At 52.7% G+C, this 17,895-nt stretch overlaps 7 protein-coding genes across 7 annotated transcripts; 4 read left to right on the forward strand and 3 right to left on the reverse strand.

Annotated features, from left to right (window-relative positions):
• Positions 1–52: 52 nt before the first annotated feature.
• On the forward strand, positions 53–1,960 carry EV422DRAFT_144570 (uncharacterized protein). The gene is made up of 7 exons (XM_053064835.1): positions 53–126; positions 195–400; positions 462–878; positions 949–960; positions 1,019–1,086; positions 1,147–1,335; positions 1,399–1,960. Exons 2-7 carry the CDS (start codon positions 262–264, stop codon positions 1,642–1,644), a joined length of 1,071 nt encoding a protein of 356 aa, XP_052929343.1. The 5' UTR covers positions 53–126; positions 195–261; the 3' UTR covers positions 1,645–1,960.
• Positions 1,961–2,896: 936 nt separating this feature from the next.
• EV422DRAFT_503232 (uncharacterized protein) lies at positions 2,897–3,666 on the reverse strand (the record flags this gene model as incomplete). Its single annotated transcript, XM_053068326.1, has 3 exons — positions 2,897–3,047; positions 3,086–3,415; positions 3,455–3,666. The coding sequence occupies 3 exons, from the start codon at positions 3,664–3,666 to the stop codon at positions 2,897–2,899; spliced, it is 693 nt and encodes a 230-aa protein (XP_052929344.1).
• A 448-nt stretch (positions 3,667–4,114) lies between these two features.
• On the reverse strand, positions 4,115–11,815 carry EV422DRAFT_144676 (uncharacterized protein). The gene is made up of 2 exons (XM_053064837.1): positions 11,061–11,815; positions 4,115–10,968 (listed from the first exon to the last, which is right to left on the reverse strand). Exons 1-2 carry the CDS (start codon positions 11,586–11,588, stop codon positions 4,147–4,149), a joined length of 7,350 nt encoding a protein of 2,449 aa, XP_052929345.1. The 5' UTR covers positions 11,589–11,815; the 3' UTR covers positions 4,115–4,146.
• On the forward strand, positions 11,731–12,790 carry EV422DRAFT_144611 (uncharacterized protein). The gene is made up of 3 exons (XM_053064836.1): positions 11,731–11,976; positions 12,093–12,285; positions 12,408–12,790. Exons 1-3 carry the CDS (start codon positions 11,944–11,946, stop codon positions 12,509–12,511), a joined length of 330 nt encoding a protein of 109 aa, XP_052929346.1. The 5' UTR covers positions 11,731–11,943; the 3' UTR covers positions 12,512–12,790.
• Positions 12,791–12,885: 95 nt separating this feature from the next.
• Positions 12,886–14,182, reverse strand: EV422DRAFT_491422 (activator of Hsp90 ATPase; the record flags this gene model as incomplete). The annotated part of the gene is made up of 4 exons (XM_053067531.1): positions 12,886–13,544; positions 13,615–13,735; positions 13,804–14,080; positions 14,142–14,182. The coding sequence occupies 4 exons, from the start codon at positions 14,180–14,182 to the stop codon at positions 12,886–12,888; spliced, it is 1,098 nt and encodes a 365-aa protein (XP_052929347.1).
• A 1,123-nt stretch (positions 14,183–15,305) lies between these two features.
• EV422DRAFT_514561 (uncharacterized protein) lies at positions 15,306–15,976 on the forward strand (the record flags this gene model as incomplete). Its single annotated transcript, XM_053069247.1, has 1 exon — positions 15,306–15,976. Exon 1 carries the CDS (start codon positions 15,552–15,554, stop codon positions 15,972–15,974), a length of 423 nt encoding a protein of 140 aa, XP_052929348.1. The 5' UTR covers positions 15,306–15,551.
• A 73-nt stretch (positions 15,977–16,049) lies between these two features.
• On the forward strand, positions 16,050–17,438 carry EV422DRAFT_144812 (uncharacterized protein). Its single transcript, XM_053064839.1, has 6 exons — positions 16,050–16,318; positions 16,388–16,495; positions 16,558–16,711; positions 16,780–16,905; positions 16,969–17,056; positions 17,113–17,438. Exons 1-6 carry the CDS (start codon positions 16,261–16,263, stop codon positions 17,287–17,289), a joined length of 711 nt encoding a protein of 236 aa, XP_052929349.1. The 5' UTR covers positions 16,050–16,260; the 3' UTR covers positions 17,290–17,438.
• The last annotated feature ends 457 nt before the right edge of the window (positions 17,439–17,895 follow it).

Consider the following 17,895-nt stretch of genomic DNA (forward strand, 5'->3'; position numbering starts at 1 on the left):
TCTGTCAAGCCACAAAATAAAAAAGACCGCCCCGGACAAGAAGCCGTTCACCAAGGATAGCGGCAGCAGTACGAACCTAGCTCCAGGAAATGTTACTTGTGGTCACAAGTGCAAAGATAAGAGCAGGTACTCATTTGTATCTCCTACGCGTTTGCCAGGCACTGTTAGCAGAGACCAATTTTTCATTCATCTAGTTGCGCGCATGAATGCTGCAAGATCGGTGTGTCGGCCAAAATAGCCAGGAGGCGGAAGGAACCTTCGATGCCATTGTCGAAGCATGCTCTCACATCCCAAAGGACCTCAGATGAAAGGATTTCGAGCTTGGACGGGGATGATGGACTGATATTGCCTTCTGAGAAGTCATACCAGAGGGCTGGCGCTCTTTCAGCTGCTCACAACGGTAACGTCTCACCCCAGTCTTGAGCACCGTTTCGCCAAGCTCGAACTTACATGTGTTTTAGGAAGCACACAAGACCGCAGTGGAGATGCGCAAATCTCCTCTCGGCGCAGCTTTGCGGTATCAGATGATGAAAGTCAAGGAGAGGACGACCCCAATGAGAATGATCCATACAATTTTGCGAACGTCGACAAAGCGCCAAAAAGGAAACGTGTTGCCCAATTTCTCGATTTGGAATCAGGAGGGGACGCCGACGCTCATGCATCTGACTACGATGCTGAGTACGAGGGCGAGTTCGACGGCTGGCTGGTTGATGATGACGAAGACGTCAATGAGGATGTCGTTGGCGGCGTCGGGACTCACGATAGTTCAGAAGACATTTTCCTGCGCGAGGAGCGCGACCTGATGAATTTGCACTGCGAAGATATGGGACAAGGGGCTAAACGCCGCCGCGTCTGTGGTGATGAGGACGATGGACAAGGTACGAGGTAGATCAATTCCGGCAGTTTGCTACGTTGAACACTTGCTGATCCGTGGAACGGCTTTACCAGAAGTAACATCCAGTAAGTAGGTTGATGGCAGGACAGCATTTGGCGTGTTCACTATATTTCTTTTTTTCAGCAAACTTTGGGTTAAGCACATCGCAGTCACAATCAATGGTGACCTTCGACGAGAGCCAGTATGAAGAGGTGAGTTCTGTTATTCGCCAATGCCACATCGTAGTCGATTTGATCAATGAAAGGGGCCAGCCCGACATCCTTTTGCAGCGATCTAGCATGGCGCTCACAACAGGCCGTTCGGACCAGGGCAACCGTGATCAGGGCCGTCGGGTTGTTCAGTTTTCGGACATGGGCGCGAATAAGCTCAAAGCCGCTTCTGATGTGAAACCTGGTTCCGCAGCACAAAAAAATGCAGAAACGCAGGGTGGGAACCGTACTGTAAGTGACTGTAATCCCTGCCTTTTGATCAAATCCCGACACCTGAACTCTCTTCTCGACTAGCACCAGACGGACGACATGTTGCAAGTTCGCGCATCCTTAAGTCAATGGATCAGTGGACTACGGGCTGAGGACCATACAAAGCCGGATCGGCCGGTGCCACCGGAGGAAACGACGATAACAAGCCCGCAAGGAGCGACGGCGGGACATGAGACCAACCCCGATGGGGCCAAAACCGGGTACGTAGACATTCGGAGAAGCCGGTTTTCGTGGACTTCATCCCTAACGGTACATGCTACATGCATCTAAAAAGGCCTGAAGCTACCATGACGCAGCAATTCAGTGTTCGTGACATTTTTGCAGACTTGTTTTGATGGGGACCTATTATTCTGACGGTCAGGCGTACGTCTTGTTTATGAAACCTATCTACCTTCTCTTCATCATGACATGGCAAACAGTAAAGAACTTCGGTGCCCCCCGATTGGATTCCATGTTGTGTTTTATTCTTCTTTGAGTCAAGGCGAAGGAAGACATCCCTGTGCCACAACCGAACGATCGTCAGCCCTTATCTTTTTCGCGGCCCGCTGATCAGGGATTGTGGCTTCAAATTCACCGTATGAATGCAAGAAGCTTGAGGCTGAATTTAAAGTGCAGACGCAATCAATCACCCTGTTGAAGGTGGCAGACAATAGGCGCGCAACCAAACCAGAAGTCAGCTTCAACCCCGGAAGAGGTGTCATCAGGGCAGAAGGATTACCGTATTTTTGGCGGGCAATAAATCGCAACCGACTTACCTTCAGGCAATGTACATGTGACATGCGAATAAAGGCGAAGGAGATTAGGCGAGCAAACAACGCTTAGCAGATGTCCGAAGGACACTGATGAGCTGGGCTTTACTGAGGTCCTTGCATATAAATGCCATGCGTGTCCTGGAGCCCTCCGTTTTCCGCAACGTTTCCTTGCGGTCTCGATTTACAGGCACTTGATCAACACAACCTTACTTCTCATCCCAGCCTCCACCCTACAACCCTGACACACCAGTATTGAACACACTCATCGTACCCACCCCTGCTTACTGGACCACCTGCTCTTCTGCGTCTACTTAGTTGGTCAACCATCGCCCGACGCATTCGTTGAGGCTGCCTCGTACATCATTTGGACCTTTGAAAGGAATAGGAACACGGTACACCATTTTGTGTATTTCTTCCGGCCAACATCATCAACATTTCCATATTCCAAGTGTTGACAGCAAACCGAACGCGGTGTCAATTTTTTCGCCACCTCGTCACTTGACGCCAGCCCCCGGCACAAGCGCACGTCATCTTTGCGTGTTAAGTTGCAAGCAAGCCCTGCGTTCCGCCGCATTTGGCGCCACCGTTGCCCCGTTAGCAGTCCTGCCATAACGCAGTAGATCTTCGCCATACCTCAAGCCTCAGGGCAGATATCTTAGCAACCTCCTTGAACCCGTATCTACCATCAAGTTGCAATTGATACCGCCCATACTGCATTAGCCACACCCTGTACGGACCAGTGACCGCCGAGCAGCACGTCCAAGTAGAACTCAGTGATCCCGACCCGACTCCCTGCCTGCGATCGCCCCCCACGTCCGGAATACCCGCCCAACCAACAACAACAGGAGGACCGCCGCAATTGACAGGACGATTTGGTCACGCCGTTTCCCCTTTGGTACGCAGTTCGCTGTCACCCGAGGCCTACATATTTACAGTACTTATTGGCTCTCATCAAGCACCCCCGCCCCCTCCCCCCCCCCCCCACCTCCACAACAAAATTCCCACCAGCAAAGGAAGGCTGCACTAAAAATCCCTTCCTTACGCCAATAACCATACCCGCACCCAGGCACAGTACAGCGCAATCGTACAGACCCCTACCATTCAAGGACGACTCGCCGTTCGCATTTCTACGCCGTATACTCTCATAAAGCTTCGGCCGGCAGCGGTACAAGCAACGCAAAAGATACCAATTACTTTTTGAATCGATATCATGTCGTCTTCTTACAAGTTCCAACCGGAGGAGCCCACCGCCAAAAGCAACAGTGGCCTCTCCATTGCCACCTCCTCCCCTATTGACATAAACACTAGCAACTCAGGAAGCGGCGCACTGGCCACTGCCGAGCCTCACTCGCTGACCGAAAGCCCACCCTCCACTCCTCTCTCGGCTACCGCTCCCGCTGGCGACGAAGGTGAACATCGCACCCGCCGTCGCCGTGGCTCCATGCAGTACCCTTTCACGGCCGATATGCCCGAGGACGACGACCTCCTCTCCTCCTCTCCTCCCACCAGGAACAGGACCATGAGCATGTACGCGGTTCATGTTGTATGAACACGGCTGCATGACGGCGATTCCCGGGGAGCAAAATCTAGATACGCTACTTTCGATGGGAAGGTGTTCGCTTCGGATAGTAGCCCCAAGGGGTCGACGCGTCTTTGGTCGAGATTAGATGTCTTCCATTTCACCCGGCCTCATTTGCTATTCCATTCTGCATTTGCATGTGTCAGATCGAAGTTCTTCCCTCAAGTTTTTTTTGGTGCTCGAGTCGGATTCATTGTAGCCATCCCGCTCTTTTTGTGATCTTTTGGTTACCTGTGGCCTTGATTTGCTTCAATTTCAATTTTTTTGGAATGAGGCTGTGCTCTCCTTTTTTCGTCCTCCAATTTTGCTGTATATATTGTTTTCCAATGAGAAGTGCTTTTGAACGGAACAACATCGCGATTGGTCAAATGTCGTGATATCCTTCCATTTTTATGTAGATCAAATATGTACAGTCTGTCTTAAAGTCGTTGAAGAGACCAGTCAGCGACTCGCTTCGCCTGTTGTTGGAAGAGGAGCCACGAGCTTCAGAATCCACACCCTGTTCTCCGTCGCCGGCAGGGGGGGCGAAGCTGGATCGGCAATCTTCAAGCCACCGTTCAGAGTGATTTTGTAGCAACTTTCCAGCGCAATAGGTTGTGAAAACGGTGGATCAGGAGTGTAATCACGTTTCTCAGATATCGCATCCGTCGCTGAAGCGACTGGGGGCGCTAGTGTCGCTTCCTGCTTCTTCTTGCCTTTCTTCGAGGTATCACCCAAAGGTGCAGCCGCCGCACCACCCGTCGCGGGAGGAACCGGTGAACCCGCCGCATGTATCGCAGCGCTGCCCTTCCGAAGAGCCTGGTTGGTGTTAAGTTCACGTGAGGCATCCCTAGTTAGCCCTCTGGGTATGACCTTTTCAACTCGAACGCGCACCGCACGTGTAGCGCCAGACTCCACAGTGCCTTCCGTAACGTCGAGCTTGAGGACGTACTGATCAGTCCCTGGTTGAACTGGTGGGGTCTCGATTGGTTCGATCTCGTGGTATATTCCGAGCTGGGAGATGTAATCGAGCGTCTCTTCATGTTTGTCGATGACAAAGTCCGCCGGTACGGAGGGCGAAGCCGCTGCGTTTCCGCCTCGTTTGGATTTTGCTCCCCTCCCTCCTTTCTCCTTCTCTTTGTCCTTCTCTTTGCCAGCTGATTTACCACCTGCGGCAGCTTCGCCGTCAGCTCCTTCTGCGGTGTTTGGCGTTGCTGATGGCGGCTTCATGTTCACGATGTTGATCTCACGAGGCTCAAGAACCCATCCGCTCTCCACCCGTTGCCATTTGCAGGTAACAACACCATATCTCGTCCATTCGTGTTGAACAGGACGCAAATCGTCCAACTCCTGCTTCAGTTTGAAGATCCCACCAGTCTCATCGCCGCCTCCCATATCGCCTTCCGATCCAAACTGTTCTCCGCTGGCATAAGCGTCCTGCCCGCTGGATTCCCCTTCTCGGGACCGCAGGTTTCGTGACAGATTTGGTGATGGTGGTGGGACGGTGAGGCCAGAGCGTGCATATTCGTCTTCTTCATCCTCAACGTCAGATTCGGAGGATCGTTCTGCCTCCCCATCAGGATCGTCCCTAACGGTGCTCAGGCTGGCACGAGCGGTAGTCCTGCCGTCGCCAATTTCAAATTCACGAACAGTTTCTGCAAAGACCAATGGTGGGATGTCCCATTCCACATCTTTCAATTCGGCGGGTTGAACGTCGTAGCCTACAACCGCGGTCGTGGTGTCCCAGCATCGACCGACCATACGAATCGTATGCAGTGTCTTTGTGCCATCACCAACATCCGCAGTGCCGTCGACGAGGCCAGGGCATACAACACGGATTCTTGATGAATAATGATCGCTCTCGAATCTCGGCGCAAATTGGATTGGAATTTCGTGACTGGCGCCCGGCTCAAGATTCGACACGGACGGTGTGGTGGTCGTGAAAGCAAGATAATGCAGTTGTGGCAATTCTTTCTCCGCTGGCGGCACCTCATCTATGGCCGAAACAGGAATGGCCTCGCTCTTCTTCTTGCTGCCCTTTTCCTTACCACCTTTGGCTGGACGGGCTGGTTCCAGAGCAACGGCTTCCGGGGCCGTCGGTGGTAGTTTGATCTCTACTGGAGCCATCTCTTCCGCGGCTGCCAGAGCCAGTGCATCTTGCAACTCAGCCTCGTCGGGATCGATAGCGATTTGGAATGAGACTGGTACCGTTCCAGCGTTCCGGATTTTCAGCATTTGCGTCGCTTGATCGCCGAGACATAAGTCTGCAAATCGAATCAACGGCTCCGAATCGAGCGCTTTCGGAGACGAGGTTTCCGTGGTCAACTCGGTTGGAGAATCGGTAGGTAGATCTACCCATGCCAATCGTGGCACAACACATTCGCCACGCACATACACATGCACCCTGGTGGTGGGAGAGCTTAGTTCCCACCTGGTCAAAGACACTTGTCCTTCGGTCATGGGTATGTATGCAATCTCGACTTTTCCGGCAGTCCCGGCAGGAATGTGCGTGACTTCCTGTAAGGGTTCGAAAACGGAAGCGGAACGACTGATGGACCTATCATCACTGCCGGTGATGATTGATGCTGCCCAGTTTGCGCAAGGCTTCAGCTTGATATCGATTCCCGATCCTCCGATATGCAGGTTTTTCAAGGGGATGGACAGAACCTGAAGCACTCCGCGTGGAACCTGGCCAAAGTCCAGGAAGCCTGGCGGAGCCTCAAAGACACCTATGTCAGGAGCTTGGCCATCCAGCATGATAGAGGGTGTCATACGGACTGTCGCATCTGACGAAATTGGCAAAGGCGGCAGTTGATGCGTGAAATCTGGACTGACGACTTGACATGTCACTTCAAGCCAGATGGTCGTTTCTACAGTTTGTACATCTGGTACTGAGTCGCTGCTAGCTTGGTTGTCTGCTTTTGGATGAGCGACCCTTCGTCTTCGCGAAATGTGACACGGTATGGAAAGTTGCACCAAATGCGACTCCATCGGCGCCTCAGACACCGGGGTACCACTGATGCTCGCCGTCATAACAGCGCTGGACTCCTCCGCGGTGGAGTCTGCAGCTGGGTGCGAGCCTCGTCGATTCCCACCATTGCTATGAGGTTGTGACGGTGGCGCTAGCAGCGTGATTGCGTCCGTCGAGCTGCCCTTCCTCGAAAGCCGCTCCTTTGCACGAGGCTTCCCATGATATGGTGGCGATGTTGGTGGACGTAAGCCTCCCTCCTGCGGTGAAGTCGCTCGATGACTTGCTTCCTCTTCCGTCTGCATGATGGTCAGACTCTTCCTTGCGCCAGCCCTGCTAGGCCGCCTACTACCATTTGTCGGCGACCGGGCTGTCGGCTGGTTGGCGGCGACCGCAGTCCTGATGAGGGGATGGACAGCGATTCGAAAATCGGTCCGTCCTTGACGCAGTTGTCCTTCGCTCGGTTCGATTTGGATCAAGCAACGTTCATCTATGATACTATCGATGGGTTGCAGTGCCTTGTGCTCTCCAAATCGGTAGGTTACTAGATCCTCGCCATCTCCGTTGTTCGGACTTTGGGTGTCGGATCCTTCACTCTCGGTCGGAATCTCGTTCAATCTCAATGCCCCGCCTTTAGCCCGTCGCTTGGCAGCCTCCTTTTTCGCTCTTAAAAGGCCTAGCCGCCTCATTTCGGTCAAAGTAAGCTCGCGAAAGAGTGCGGCCTTCACGGAGCTTGAGCTGCCGAACGCTATAGGTGCGAATTCCACATGGCCGCCCGCGACGGTGTTGTCCTGATCGCTTGTACATTCCTCTGCGAAGCGGATGACGGGTCTGGTAGCTCTGGCCATGCATGATACTCGAATGCGCGTCTCGTCTTCGTCTTTCCTGTTTCTGCGCCAGGGATGTCCAGCGGTCTCTTGATTGGATGTGTCGCTTTCAAGCTTTGCGGCATCATCGTCTTTTGTGCTCAGACTTTTGGCGCCATTTGTAATGAAGTCTGCCCAGAAACGTAATTCGCTCTTTGCGTCGACGCTGTTCCGTATTGCAGATGGTCGGAATGTCAGGCGCACTTCGATGATCTCTGCTGGCTGCAGTTTGAAACTATGCCCTTCCGACAACGTCGAATGCGAATGCCAACGTGGCACCGTCCCTTCGGCTTGGTGCTCCGCCGAGCCACCATCGTGCTGCCTAACAAGCTCTACGGTCATCATTTCAGGATGCGATGGCACCACTTTGAAATCCCGTTCGAACCAGGAGGAATTGCACACTGCCACTGTCCGGACGGCACCGTTTGTATCGAACACCGAACATGCTCCAAAATCGAGTTTCCGCGGCTCGACCACCATGTCCCCGCTTGTGGCGGTGCCTCGTATGTGCGTTCGCACCATGTATTCGATTCCTTCGAAATCATATTTCAAGGTTACAGGTATGTTGAACGGGCGCGGTGCGCAACTCAGAGCGGCGAATGCTGATTGCTTTTCCTGGAATGTAGCGGCAGTGCTCAAACGTTGCTTGTCGGCGGCTGAGAGTGTGGCTAGAGCCTCAGGAATCGGCGTTACTCGCATCCTCAGCCAAAACTTCTGACTGCAGGGCTGTAGGAAAGCAACGTCTGGCATGATATCAACGCGGAGCAACCCGTCTGCGGTCACCCATGTGCGTACGTCACGACCTTCCACCGTCCCCGCCGGCTGTGGTTTGTTGCTCTTTTCATGCAGACTGGCGCCTTCCATCACATGAACTCGTACTCCAACGCGCCCATGGTTTCGTAACTCGAGCCCTGATCGTGTGCTGTGCCCAGCAACGCACGTACCGACGTCGAGTACTGCGGGATTGGCCTCCACAGGTGGGGCGATAATGGATGCGGTAAGCGAGAATGTCTGGTCAGGAAGCTCCGACAGGATGCTACCGAGTTCTTGTGTCATGGTGGTATTCACGCTGTCTGATGTACCAACGGCGCTCCGTTTTAGCGGCGTGAAAGACGCAATGAAGGTGGTAATGTAATTCCCTGGCTTCGCCGACAGAGGCGGCGTCAGAGTGACCTGCGCCCATCCAGACGCATATCCCGGCACAACAAGACTTTCAGGCGCGATGCTGAATAGCTCATCGCCCACAGAAGGCTCGTCTTCGTATTCAGGGTCGTGGCTACCCGCATCGCCGCGACTATCTTCTTCCGCCGCGATCACAGAGCGCACTAGCCGCTTGCAGCTAACGTGCTGGAATTCCACCAGCGCGTCCACGATCCCTTCATTCTGAATCTCGATGCGTGCTGTCGCAGTGGATCCAACCAAGCATTGCTTGTTGAATGTCCCCGGTGCAACAACAATCTTTGGCGCACACTTTCCTCGACGAACGAAGACAGGTATGCAAAACCGGTTGCCAATCTCAGCTTCAAACCAAATCTTCCCGCTCACTTCTCCATAAGACGCATCATTGCTTGGGGAAGATCCATTCAAGCTGTCTGCAGTTCGCGCGCGTACGATGCGCAAACGATGTGGGTCGAATCGTACCACAAGTCCTACGGTCCTTCCGGGAGAGAGGCGTCCGGGTAGTGTTACTGGACCTGTCTCCGCAGTTGCCCAATTCACTGAGATACCCTGATCAATCAGCTCATCATCGAGAGGCAGAAGCTTGAGGGCGTTCCTCATTGTACACGTGTTTGTCAACGCGATGTGCACTTTACGCAAACCTGCATCATTTCCGCTGACAGAATCGTCCGTTAGCGGCTGACAATCGTAGTCTTTGAATTCAGCAATTGCCGGTACCGGCGTGAACGGTAGTTTGGGCGTAAGGCCCGGGGCGGCCTTCTTTTTCTTGACATGGTTCGGTGGTGGAAGACGACGATGAGATGCACGCAATTCTTTTCCTTCGGCTGCTGAAGGTAGCTGATGAAGCTCGTCGCCTGTTTTGTTGGAGTCAAGACCGACAGAAGGAGCATTGGCATCGATGAAGCCTGGTGAAGTTGCCTTTGTGGTTGGAAGCGCCGGGAGTGGTGGTTCGATTTGCGGTGTGCCAAGAGAGCCCGTCCATGGCACTCCGTCGATCTCCGTCACTCGCTCTGACTTGATCCAGTCAACATTCTTCCCTGCGCTCTTATGGCGTCTCGATCGCCTTTCCCTCTGACTGCCTGGAGGATCGGCAGAGCTCCGTTTCTCCAGGATGACTGCCATCGCCATCACCACATGCACAACCCACGCCTCCTTGTCGCCCGCATTGACATTTACAGCCCCTGGCGACAATGCATCTGCGTCCGCTAGACCTCCACAGGCATACCAGCGAGATTCCAAAGCTGCGTTTCTACGCCGCAACGCACGCTCCTCGGATTCTCGTCTCCTGCGGCGGTTTTCATCATCCACTACTTTGCCAAGAATAGATGCTGCCCGGGCATCTCTCTCCTGGTTCCGACGGAAGAGCTCCCGTTCGGCGCCGGATATCTTGACTTGCAGGTTCGACAATATTGATGACGCGCCTGACTGTATGGAAGCTGCATCATCATCAAAGTCCGTGGCGATATGTCTCGCACGTCGAGTTGCTTTGCGAATACTAGCCGCTGCTTGGGCGACCATATGCAACTTCTCTCCAATTGCTGCCCGCTTGTCCTGCCTACCAGATTTTCGTTCCGCCTTCTTCCGTCTGAAGTAATTGACTGCAGCTTCCCCTCTTTCGCGTATTCGTTGTCGTTGCTCATCTGTTAGCGCATCAGTCGACTTTTCTGCCACAGATTCGCCGTCGTTTGCCCATCCACGGTGATGCCTGTGTTTCCGCCCTTTGTGAGAAAGGCCTGAGCCCCACTCGACCGTTGGGCCCCGTCGAATCTGGTTGACCGGTTTTTTGACGATACGCACTGCTGCGAATCTGCGGTCTCGCTTCGGACCCGCCCGGTCGGCCGCGAGTATTGCTGAAATATAGCATTGCTGAGCGTGAACCAGATTGGCTCTCAAAACGTCACAGCTTTGAGATGCCGCCTGCGCGATGTCTTTGGCATGGTTGTATTGGGCGGTGAGGCGTTTGTATTCAGGGAAAAGGGCCAGCAACGGGTGATGAGGGATGGTAAATGCGTCCAACGAATGGAGTGTTTCGTCGTATTGATTGTCATCTGCTTCCTTTGCCGCCGGGTACGGAAGTGGAATTTCTTTTGCTTCAACGCCTCCTGTTTGCGGTCGCTGGTGAGCTAAACCCTTGTACCCATGTCGAGTGTGATTGGGAGGATCACAAGTCGGCCCCTGTTTGTCGACTTGCCGTTGCGATTTTCTTTCCGCGAACCTGCTGATACTCTGCTGTAGTTCACGTATCGTGTTAAGGGTCTTTGTCAGAGCCGCCTATACACATACAGAAATGAGCGGAGTTCCATGATTAGGTTGCTATCTCTTTTTTTCGGAAATCTGAAGTAACGGCGAAAGCAACGACATACCCGGTCAGTAACGAGTGCCCTCTCGTACTCGGCCAGTTTCATCGCCCATGAAATCACGGTTTCATCTCTCAACACAGCTTCAATTCCTGGGTATGTGATCCCAGTCTCGAACAATCTGGCCTCCTCTAGTGCAAATCCTTCTCGTGGGATCCCTTTCACGCTGCTGATCGAATGTAAAGCGGGGGGCAAATCTGGAAAGATGCTGCGGAGAAAGGACGTATCTCCTTCGTCAAATTGTTCCGCTCCCGCCTCACTATCGTTTTCTTCGTGCCTTGCTTGCTGAGCATCATAGGTGAAGTGATCGTTCAAGTATCCATTGCTCTCGAAATCGCTCTGGAGCTCCGGATATGCCACGCTATTTCTCGTATGCGCAATCTCGACGGCCCACGGTGTGATCCCTAACACACCAGCTCCTCGCTCTGCATTTGCTGCACGGCGGAAGTAATGAAGATCCTCCTGATCAAGGAGCTCGGTCTGGGGAAGATGACCCGGGTCTTTCGGGTGGGAAAAGGTGGCATTCAGACTCATGACGGCGGTGGCTTCCGGATGTAGCTACGACGCCGATCTTGATGGGAGGTCGGCTATGAGGGAAGGTATGGAGATGGAGTTTGCAGAACACTGTATAATGTGTCGCTTCCGTCGCATCAACGAAGAGTAGTAGGACGGAGAGGAAAGTAAGAATCTAAAAAGTTGCGATGATTGACCTCTGTGCGGTGTCGAATTTTGTCAGAGTTCTCCGACCAATTTATTTGTGACGCGGCGTTTGCACGTGACGGCGCCAACAAGTTCAATCCCCTGAACCGGGTGAAAGTCAACGAGCCGGTCGCTTCCGTGTGAAGGGTTGTGCATTACCTGCCGGAATCAGCAACTTTGCAACGACAGAATGAGCGGCATCGTCAACATCAACTCGGCTAACGTGAGTATCGCTCAGGGTATTGCTCAGAGCCTCGTGCTCGGTGTTTTGCGGTTTGGGAAAGCACGAGGATTCGCAACTGCTTCCCACAAAGTACTAATTTCGACCCTAAATCGCAGTTGCTCCGCCTGGGAGCTTTGGGCGCAGGCGTTTTCTATGGCTACGCTCACAAGCAAAGCTTGACCGCTTTTGTGCACAAGCGTTCCGAAGAGCGTGCCCGTCTCCACAACTTGGACTTGGTCGACGAGGCCAAGATTGCGTTTGAGGCTCAGGAGTCGAGGGAGACCGCCGCACGTGCTAAGAAGGCTGGATGTAAGTAGACCTGAGTTGATGTTGGACTCGAGGGGAAGGAAGAAATGCCTTTGCACGACTTGAAGTAGCTTGGGAGTCGCTTGTGTCATATCCTTAGACTAACTTATCCTCCCATCTCATAGTGGCTACCATCGACAACGACTCTTGGAGATACGACGCTGAGCGCTACATGAACTTCTTGCTCTCTGAAACCGAAGCGGAAGCACCAAAGCCTAAGAAGAAGTAGAGAGATTGTAAAAGCTTGTAGCGATAACCATGGATATGCACAACAATACATGAGGAGTACTCGACGAAATGAGAGAAAGCCACATGTTGCCTCAGGATAATCTGATCGTAGAGGAAGTTGAAATTTCGCAAACTGGCAGATGGCGAGGTTTCGACTATAGAGCATGGGACGAGAGCTTTGCATAGAGCGGGGACATTGTCGTTATTCAGTGGCAACGAGATCGAATACGACAACTTCCGAGATTCTGAAGGGTGATGCACAAGCAACTCCGAGGTTCGTCTCTCGGTGTGCAGCGAGGACACGCATTCCATTTGATCTTCTCCGGCAGGGTTCCGCAATGCCTGTGTGGAAATTTCAGGGCCATGCAGTGTATTTTACGCTCTATGGATAGATACATTTGGGTACACAATATGCTTCTCCGACTCACAACAAACCTCCGTACCTACACAACGACGAAAGCAAAGGTCAGACTGCGCAGTACCGTGCGATATCGAGCGATTTCGAGAAATCGGAGAGGAAACATACCCGAACGTGGCCTTTATGCTGTTCCAGTAGTAGTTTGTCCAGTTCTTCTCAGTAGAGTCTTTCTCACCGATAGGCACATCTTTCTGAGTCAATTTCAAAACCGTGTTGTCACGCCCCTCCGTCAGGTCCAGGGTGACGATAGAATGATGTTCCGCTGGCCACTGCTTTTGACGCCACTTCCAGACGATCTTCTTCCCGACAACTACTTCCTCCAGGCTCCCCGAAACATTTCCGTCAAATAACCTAAAAGTTGATCCGACTTCTCGCCCAATTTCAGCGTTGCCGCGAGACCACGCCTGCACTCTTTGCTTGTCCAATAGGGTTTCGAACACATCCCGAGCGGAGGCGACGAATTCAATCGTCTGCGTAATGGTCGTTAAACCACCGACTACCTTTGTGGTGCTGGTGGACTTGGTCTCCGTCGGAGCCACGGGTTTTGGCTGGTATGTCTTCAGGACAGGGTGGCCCTTCATCTCGTCGGCCGATATGTACACGTCTTTCACGTGGGCTATGACGTGAGAGGATAGAGAAGGTCAATGCTGTACCGCAAGTTACAGATGCCAGGGCCACTGGCTTACCCTCCAGGAGATCCTTCGAGAAGGAGCTGAGCTTAGCGCGGATCTCGTTCGTCAACTCCTTACGAACAGCATCTTTGATGGGCTCCTTCTCCCGGGTGTCGTTGTCCATCGAGATATCGAACTGCAAGCAAAACACGTTTAGATCTCTGGATCACATCGCAATATCAACCAAGATCACCCAAAACCTACCACCAGGTCATCCAAGTCGGTGTCATGCATGAATTCCGGAAGCACAATCTTGCCCGCAGCGCTCAACCCGTCAAAGTCGCCAACCCAGCCAAGCGTGATGGCCACGTCGAAGATCGTTATCACCTTCCCCTTCCGTTGGTTGACGTCGACATCTCCGGTCACCTCACGGACCTCTTCGACGGACACGTTGACGTTGCCCTTTGAGGCCTTGACGCCGGTGAGCCGACCAGTTATGTAAGTTTTGGCCCATGGAAGACAGTTCTTTTCCACCCAGTGCCTGTGATGGAAGGGGTCAGCTATCGATTAAGCGGAGATACGAGGCAGGAAAGGGTGAATACCAGTTGTTGACGTTCTTCCAGTTTGTGTCTTCCTGCGTCATTGTGGGAGTAGAGTACTCAGACGTAGCTGCTGCTTTGATGATTGGATTGCTACCTCAAGGGTGTGCTTATGTGGTTGCGTCTGTCGCGTATAAGTACTGTACAAGCCAACGAATGATCCTGTGCTGAAGTTGCGAGCTAAAGTATCCGCGGTTTTGGACCTTATGGAAACTCTTAGAAAATCACAGGAAAGTTCCTTCGTTTTCCATGTCCGAACTGTTACCCCTGCGCGCCACGCACAGTCATCCCAACTTTGACCCTGAAAGCAAGGCCATCCACAGCTTTGAGCGTTGCGCTTTGCCCCGCCCCAATTCGTGGTGGCCCTCGTTGCAACCTTGATGTCTGGGACGGGCGCATGCACATCTTGACAAGATTGACTGAAGACGCCCGGCTGGATCTCGCTGCCCATATGGTTATGCAAGCAGAGGACATGATGGCTCATAGAGAGCGGAAAGGGTGGATCTTAAGGGTCAAAAGAAAGACTGGCGAGAAGCTGAGAAACTTCGCGATCTGGTCACATCAAGGCAACAGCACAACGTGGGGCCGCGAAAAACCGGGGAAAGCTCACTCAGTCACCGCTGCAAACCGGCTTCCATAGGAGGGGGGAAACTAAACAAAGCAGGTAAGAGTCGACGACTGAGCCTAAGGCGCGCGGCCCAATTTTTTTCTTTCTTCTTGAGGGTTGCCATAAGGCGGCAGCGGGGTTGGATGTCGTTGCTCATGCGATGGCGCACGGCAAGGGCTTCGTGTTGATAATGGCATACCGGCCGGCCAATAATCTCTTCTGAGTACCTTCAGCTGATTCACTGCGAGTTCTTCGACCATTTTTCCGACCAAGCATTTGCCGCTGCACTTGAGCCACTCGGGCGTAAAACCCGGTCCTTGCCGGCGCTTTCCCGACGTAACGGCCCGCAAGGATGGTGTTCCCCGGTTTGGTAGCACCCGTCAAGCATATCCTCTCTTAGTCCATAGACCTAAGACCCAAGACCCCAACCCAAGAAATTTGCGACTCCTCTATGTCCGCGACAATTAGATGTTCGATGGAAGCAGCGCTGGGGATGCTAGCGTTTACGGCGTTTGCAGCAGGACTCCTCGATTCCGCGATGGCATGAAATATGAAATTGACTCGGCTTCAAGATTCGGTTTACCGCGAATCGTACTGTATTCTAAATGCATCCGCCGCTAGGAAATCGGTAGAGGTCCGATGACACCCTTGCTCACAAAGCCTCACTCAGGGTCATCTCTAGTCGCCCATCACGATTTCCTCAAAGCATCAATCACACGCTCCCCAGTCGTCCAGGTGCGTCTTCAGGCGCGTCTTCCCATAACCATTGCCTTGTTCAGGTCGCAGCGGGTTTTCGTCATTGCCTTATGGGTATCGCTGAGGTCCTCCTTTATTGCCTTTTTCGAGTTGTTCATATCCTCGTTCAGTTGGTCACGTCTTCATTCAGCACCTTGGCGATATCCTCCGATAATTTCGAGCCATTCCGATGTTGCACTCCCAAGATAAGTCCCGTAAGCCTTCCGACCCCCAAGGCCTTTCTCCACCACATTTTCTTAGTGCTCCTATCCTTCAACGGCTCGCTTGCGACCGACCCATCTATGCTCACTGCGAGGGGACTGGACAGTGGGCGTAGTGGGGTCGGGCGGGGAGGTGGAAGACGTGCCTTGTGGCGACATGTCCAAGCAGGAAGGAGAGAGGAAAAAAGCTTTCACGGTGAAGCGATACCGGTAGGGCGCCCCGCAGGTTTGCCACACCTGTACGGTATATACAGTAGTAGGTACACATGTTAGGTGGTAGCGAGTGGAGAGCCTGAAATTCGAAGGCCGAGATGGGGAGATATTCCAAACGCAAGTGGCGCAGCGAATCCGTCGCAAGCGTTACCGAGCGCCAGGACCTGGGGTTCCCATGCTTACCTAACGGTTTTGGGTGCTTGTCTCTGGTCCCTCCGCTTTCGCTCCCTCTGCGACTTTTTTGTCGCCATGTGCTCAGCTTGGGAAAACCTCGCCCATTACAGAGGAAACTCGTTATCCACATTGAGCTTGAAACTTCGACTCCCTCCGAAGAAAACCACTCAGTATGTCGGAAACCATGGTGGTACCCGGCGGAGCTTTCGGCAAGCAGCTCGCGAATTCTGGTAATGTTTAACTCAGTGCCTTCGTCGTCCGTCAAAAAGTGTGTTTTGGAGCCTAATGTTATACTTCAGATAAGAAAGTCCGAGACCGTGCTGTCAGAGGACTCCAAAAGTGGCTGATAAGCAACGAAGAACTCACGGACTTGCAGCTCTTAAAATTGTGGAAGGGTCTTTTCTACTGTAAGCTCAGCCACAGGAAGAATTTCCCAAAGGAGACGTTCTGACTACCCACGTCTTTGCAGGTTTCTGGATGTCAGACAAGCCAATGATTCAGGAGCATCTTGCCGACAAGCTGGCAGCGGTTGTTATGAAGTTGCCGGAAGGAAACGGTCTGCGATACATGAAAGCTTTTTGGACGATAATGATCAAGGAGTGGCACGGAATAGACAGGCTGCGGTAAGTCTGAGGGAAGCAGCAGTATCGAGGAGCCAGGAGATAACGGCTAAACGAAACTTTGGATGCAGATTGGACAAGTTTTATATGCTATTGCGGAAGTTCCACTTTTACGGCTTCCGTTACCTACAGACGAAGGAGTGGGAGCAAAGTGTCGTCGAGCAATACCTTAACCTTTTGATTAAAGGTCCTTTGAGGTATGGAGGAGATGAAGGAGACGCACAATGGGAAGCAGAGCCTCAACAAATGGTGTATTCTAGGCCAAACGATTTGAAGGTGCCTGACGGACTCCGATACCATACATCGGAAGTTTACCTGGATGAACTGCGAAAGGCTGTCAGCTCTGAGGTAAGCTTGAGCTCCGGGGCGCATTTGAACTGAGAGAGTATCTGAAGTCTCCATAGCCATCAAAGGAGACGAAAGTGCAGCTTTTGCAACCATTCTTCGTCAACCTCGCATCGAGTGCAAGCGACACGGTATTCTCTCGCATTCAGGACAACATCTTCAAGTCGATTTTGAAGCAGGCACTTAGTGGTGCGTGCGTCGGACTGCGAAACGTGCAAGGCTTAGGAAAATACTAACGAGTGACCCAACTATCTCGTAGAGGAGGCATCAGTGGAGAGCGAGAAGTCTGCGGGATGGAGGTTTGACGAGGTGGAAGTCGGTCGACGTTTGCTGGCCATATCGGAGAGCACCGACACCATCATCAAAAACCGCTCCAAAGTCGAGAAGCTTTTCAAGGAATATGCGTCTGCACTTGACAAATCTATTGTGTGGACGACAGCAGAGGGGAAGACTAGCAGCAAAAAGAAGGGAAAGACTGCTCGTCTTGCGGATAAGCCGCTGATTCTGCGAGCTCGAAAAGTTGATGAGAACGATATGCAGGTAGACTCCGCAGATGAGACACCTGTCTCGACAGCTACGGCGACCGAGGCGTCATCTCCCCAGAAGAAGCGTAAAGCTACCAGCGACTCCGAAACGGAGCCTGCAGCAAAGACGAAGCGAAACAACAACAAGAAGAGGAAAACGTCGCAGGCATCAGAGGCAGAGGTCGAAGCAGCACAGGTTGATGCGTCGCAGGACTCTATGGTCGAGGAGGCCAACGGCGCGGATACAGTGCAAGTGACGAACACTCATGTCGAGATTTCACAAGAGACAGGTGGGCAAGATGGTTCGGGCTCTTTGAG

Source organism: Fimicolochytrium jonesii (assembly GCF_025526975.1).
Source record: "Fimicolochytrium jonesii strain JEL569 chromosome Unknown EV422scaffold_2, whole genome shotgun sequence".
Classification (NCBI taxonomy): domain Eukaryota; kingdom Fungi; phylum Chytridiomycota; class Chytridiomycetes; order Spizellomycetales; family Powellomycetaceae; genus Fimicolochytrium; species Fimicolochytrium jonesii.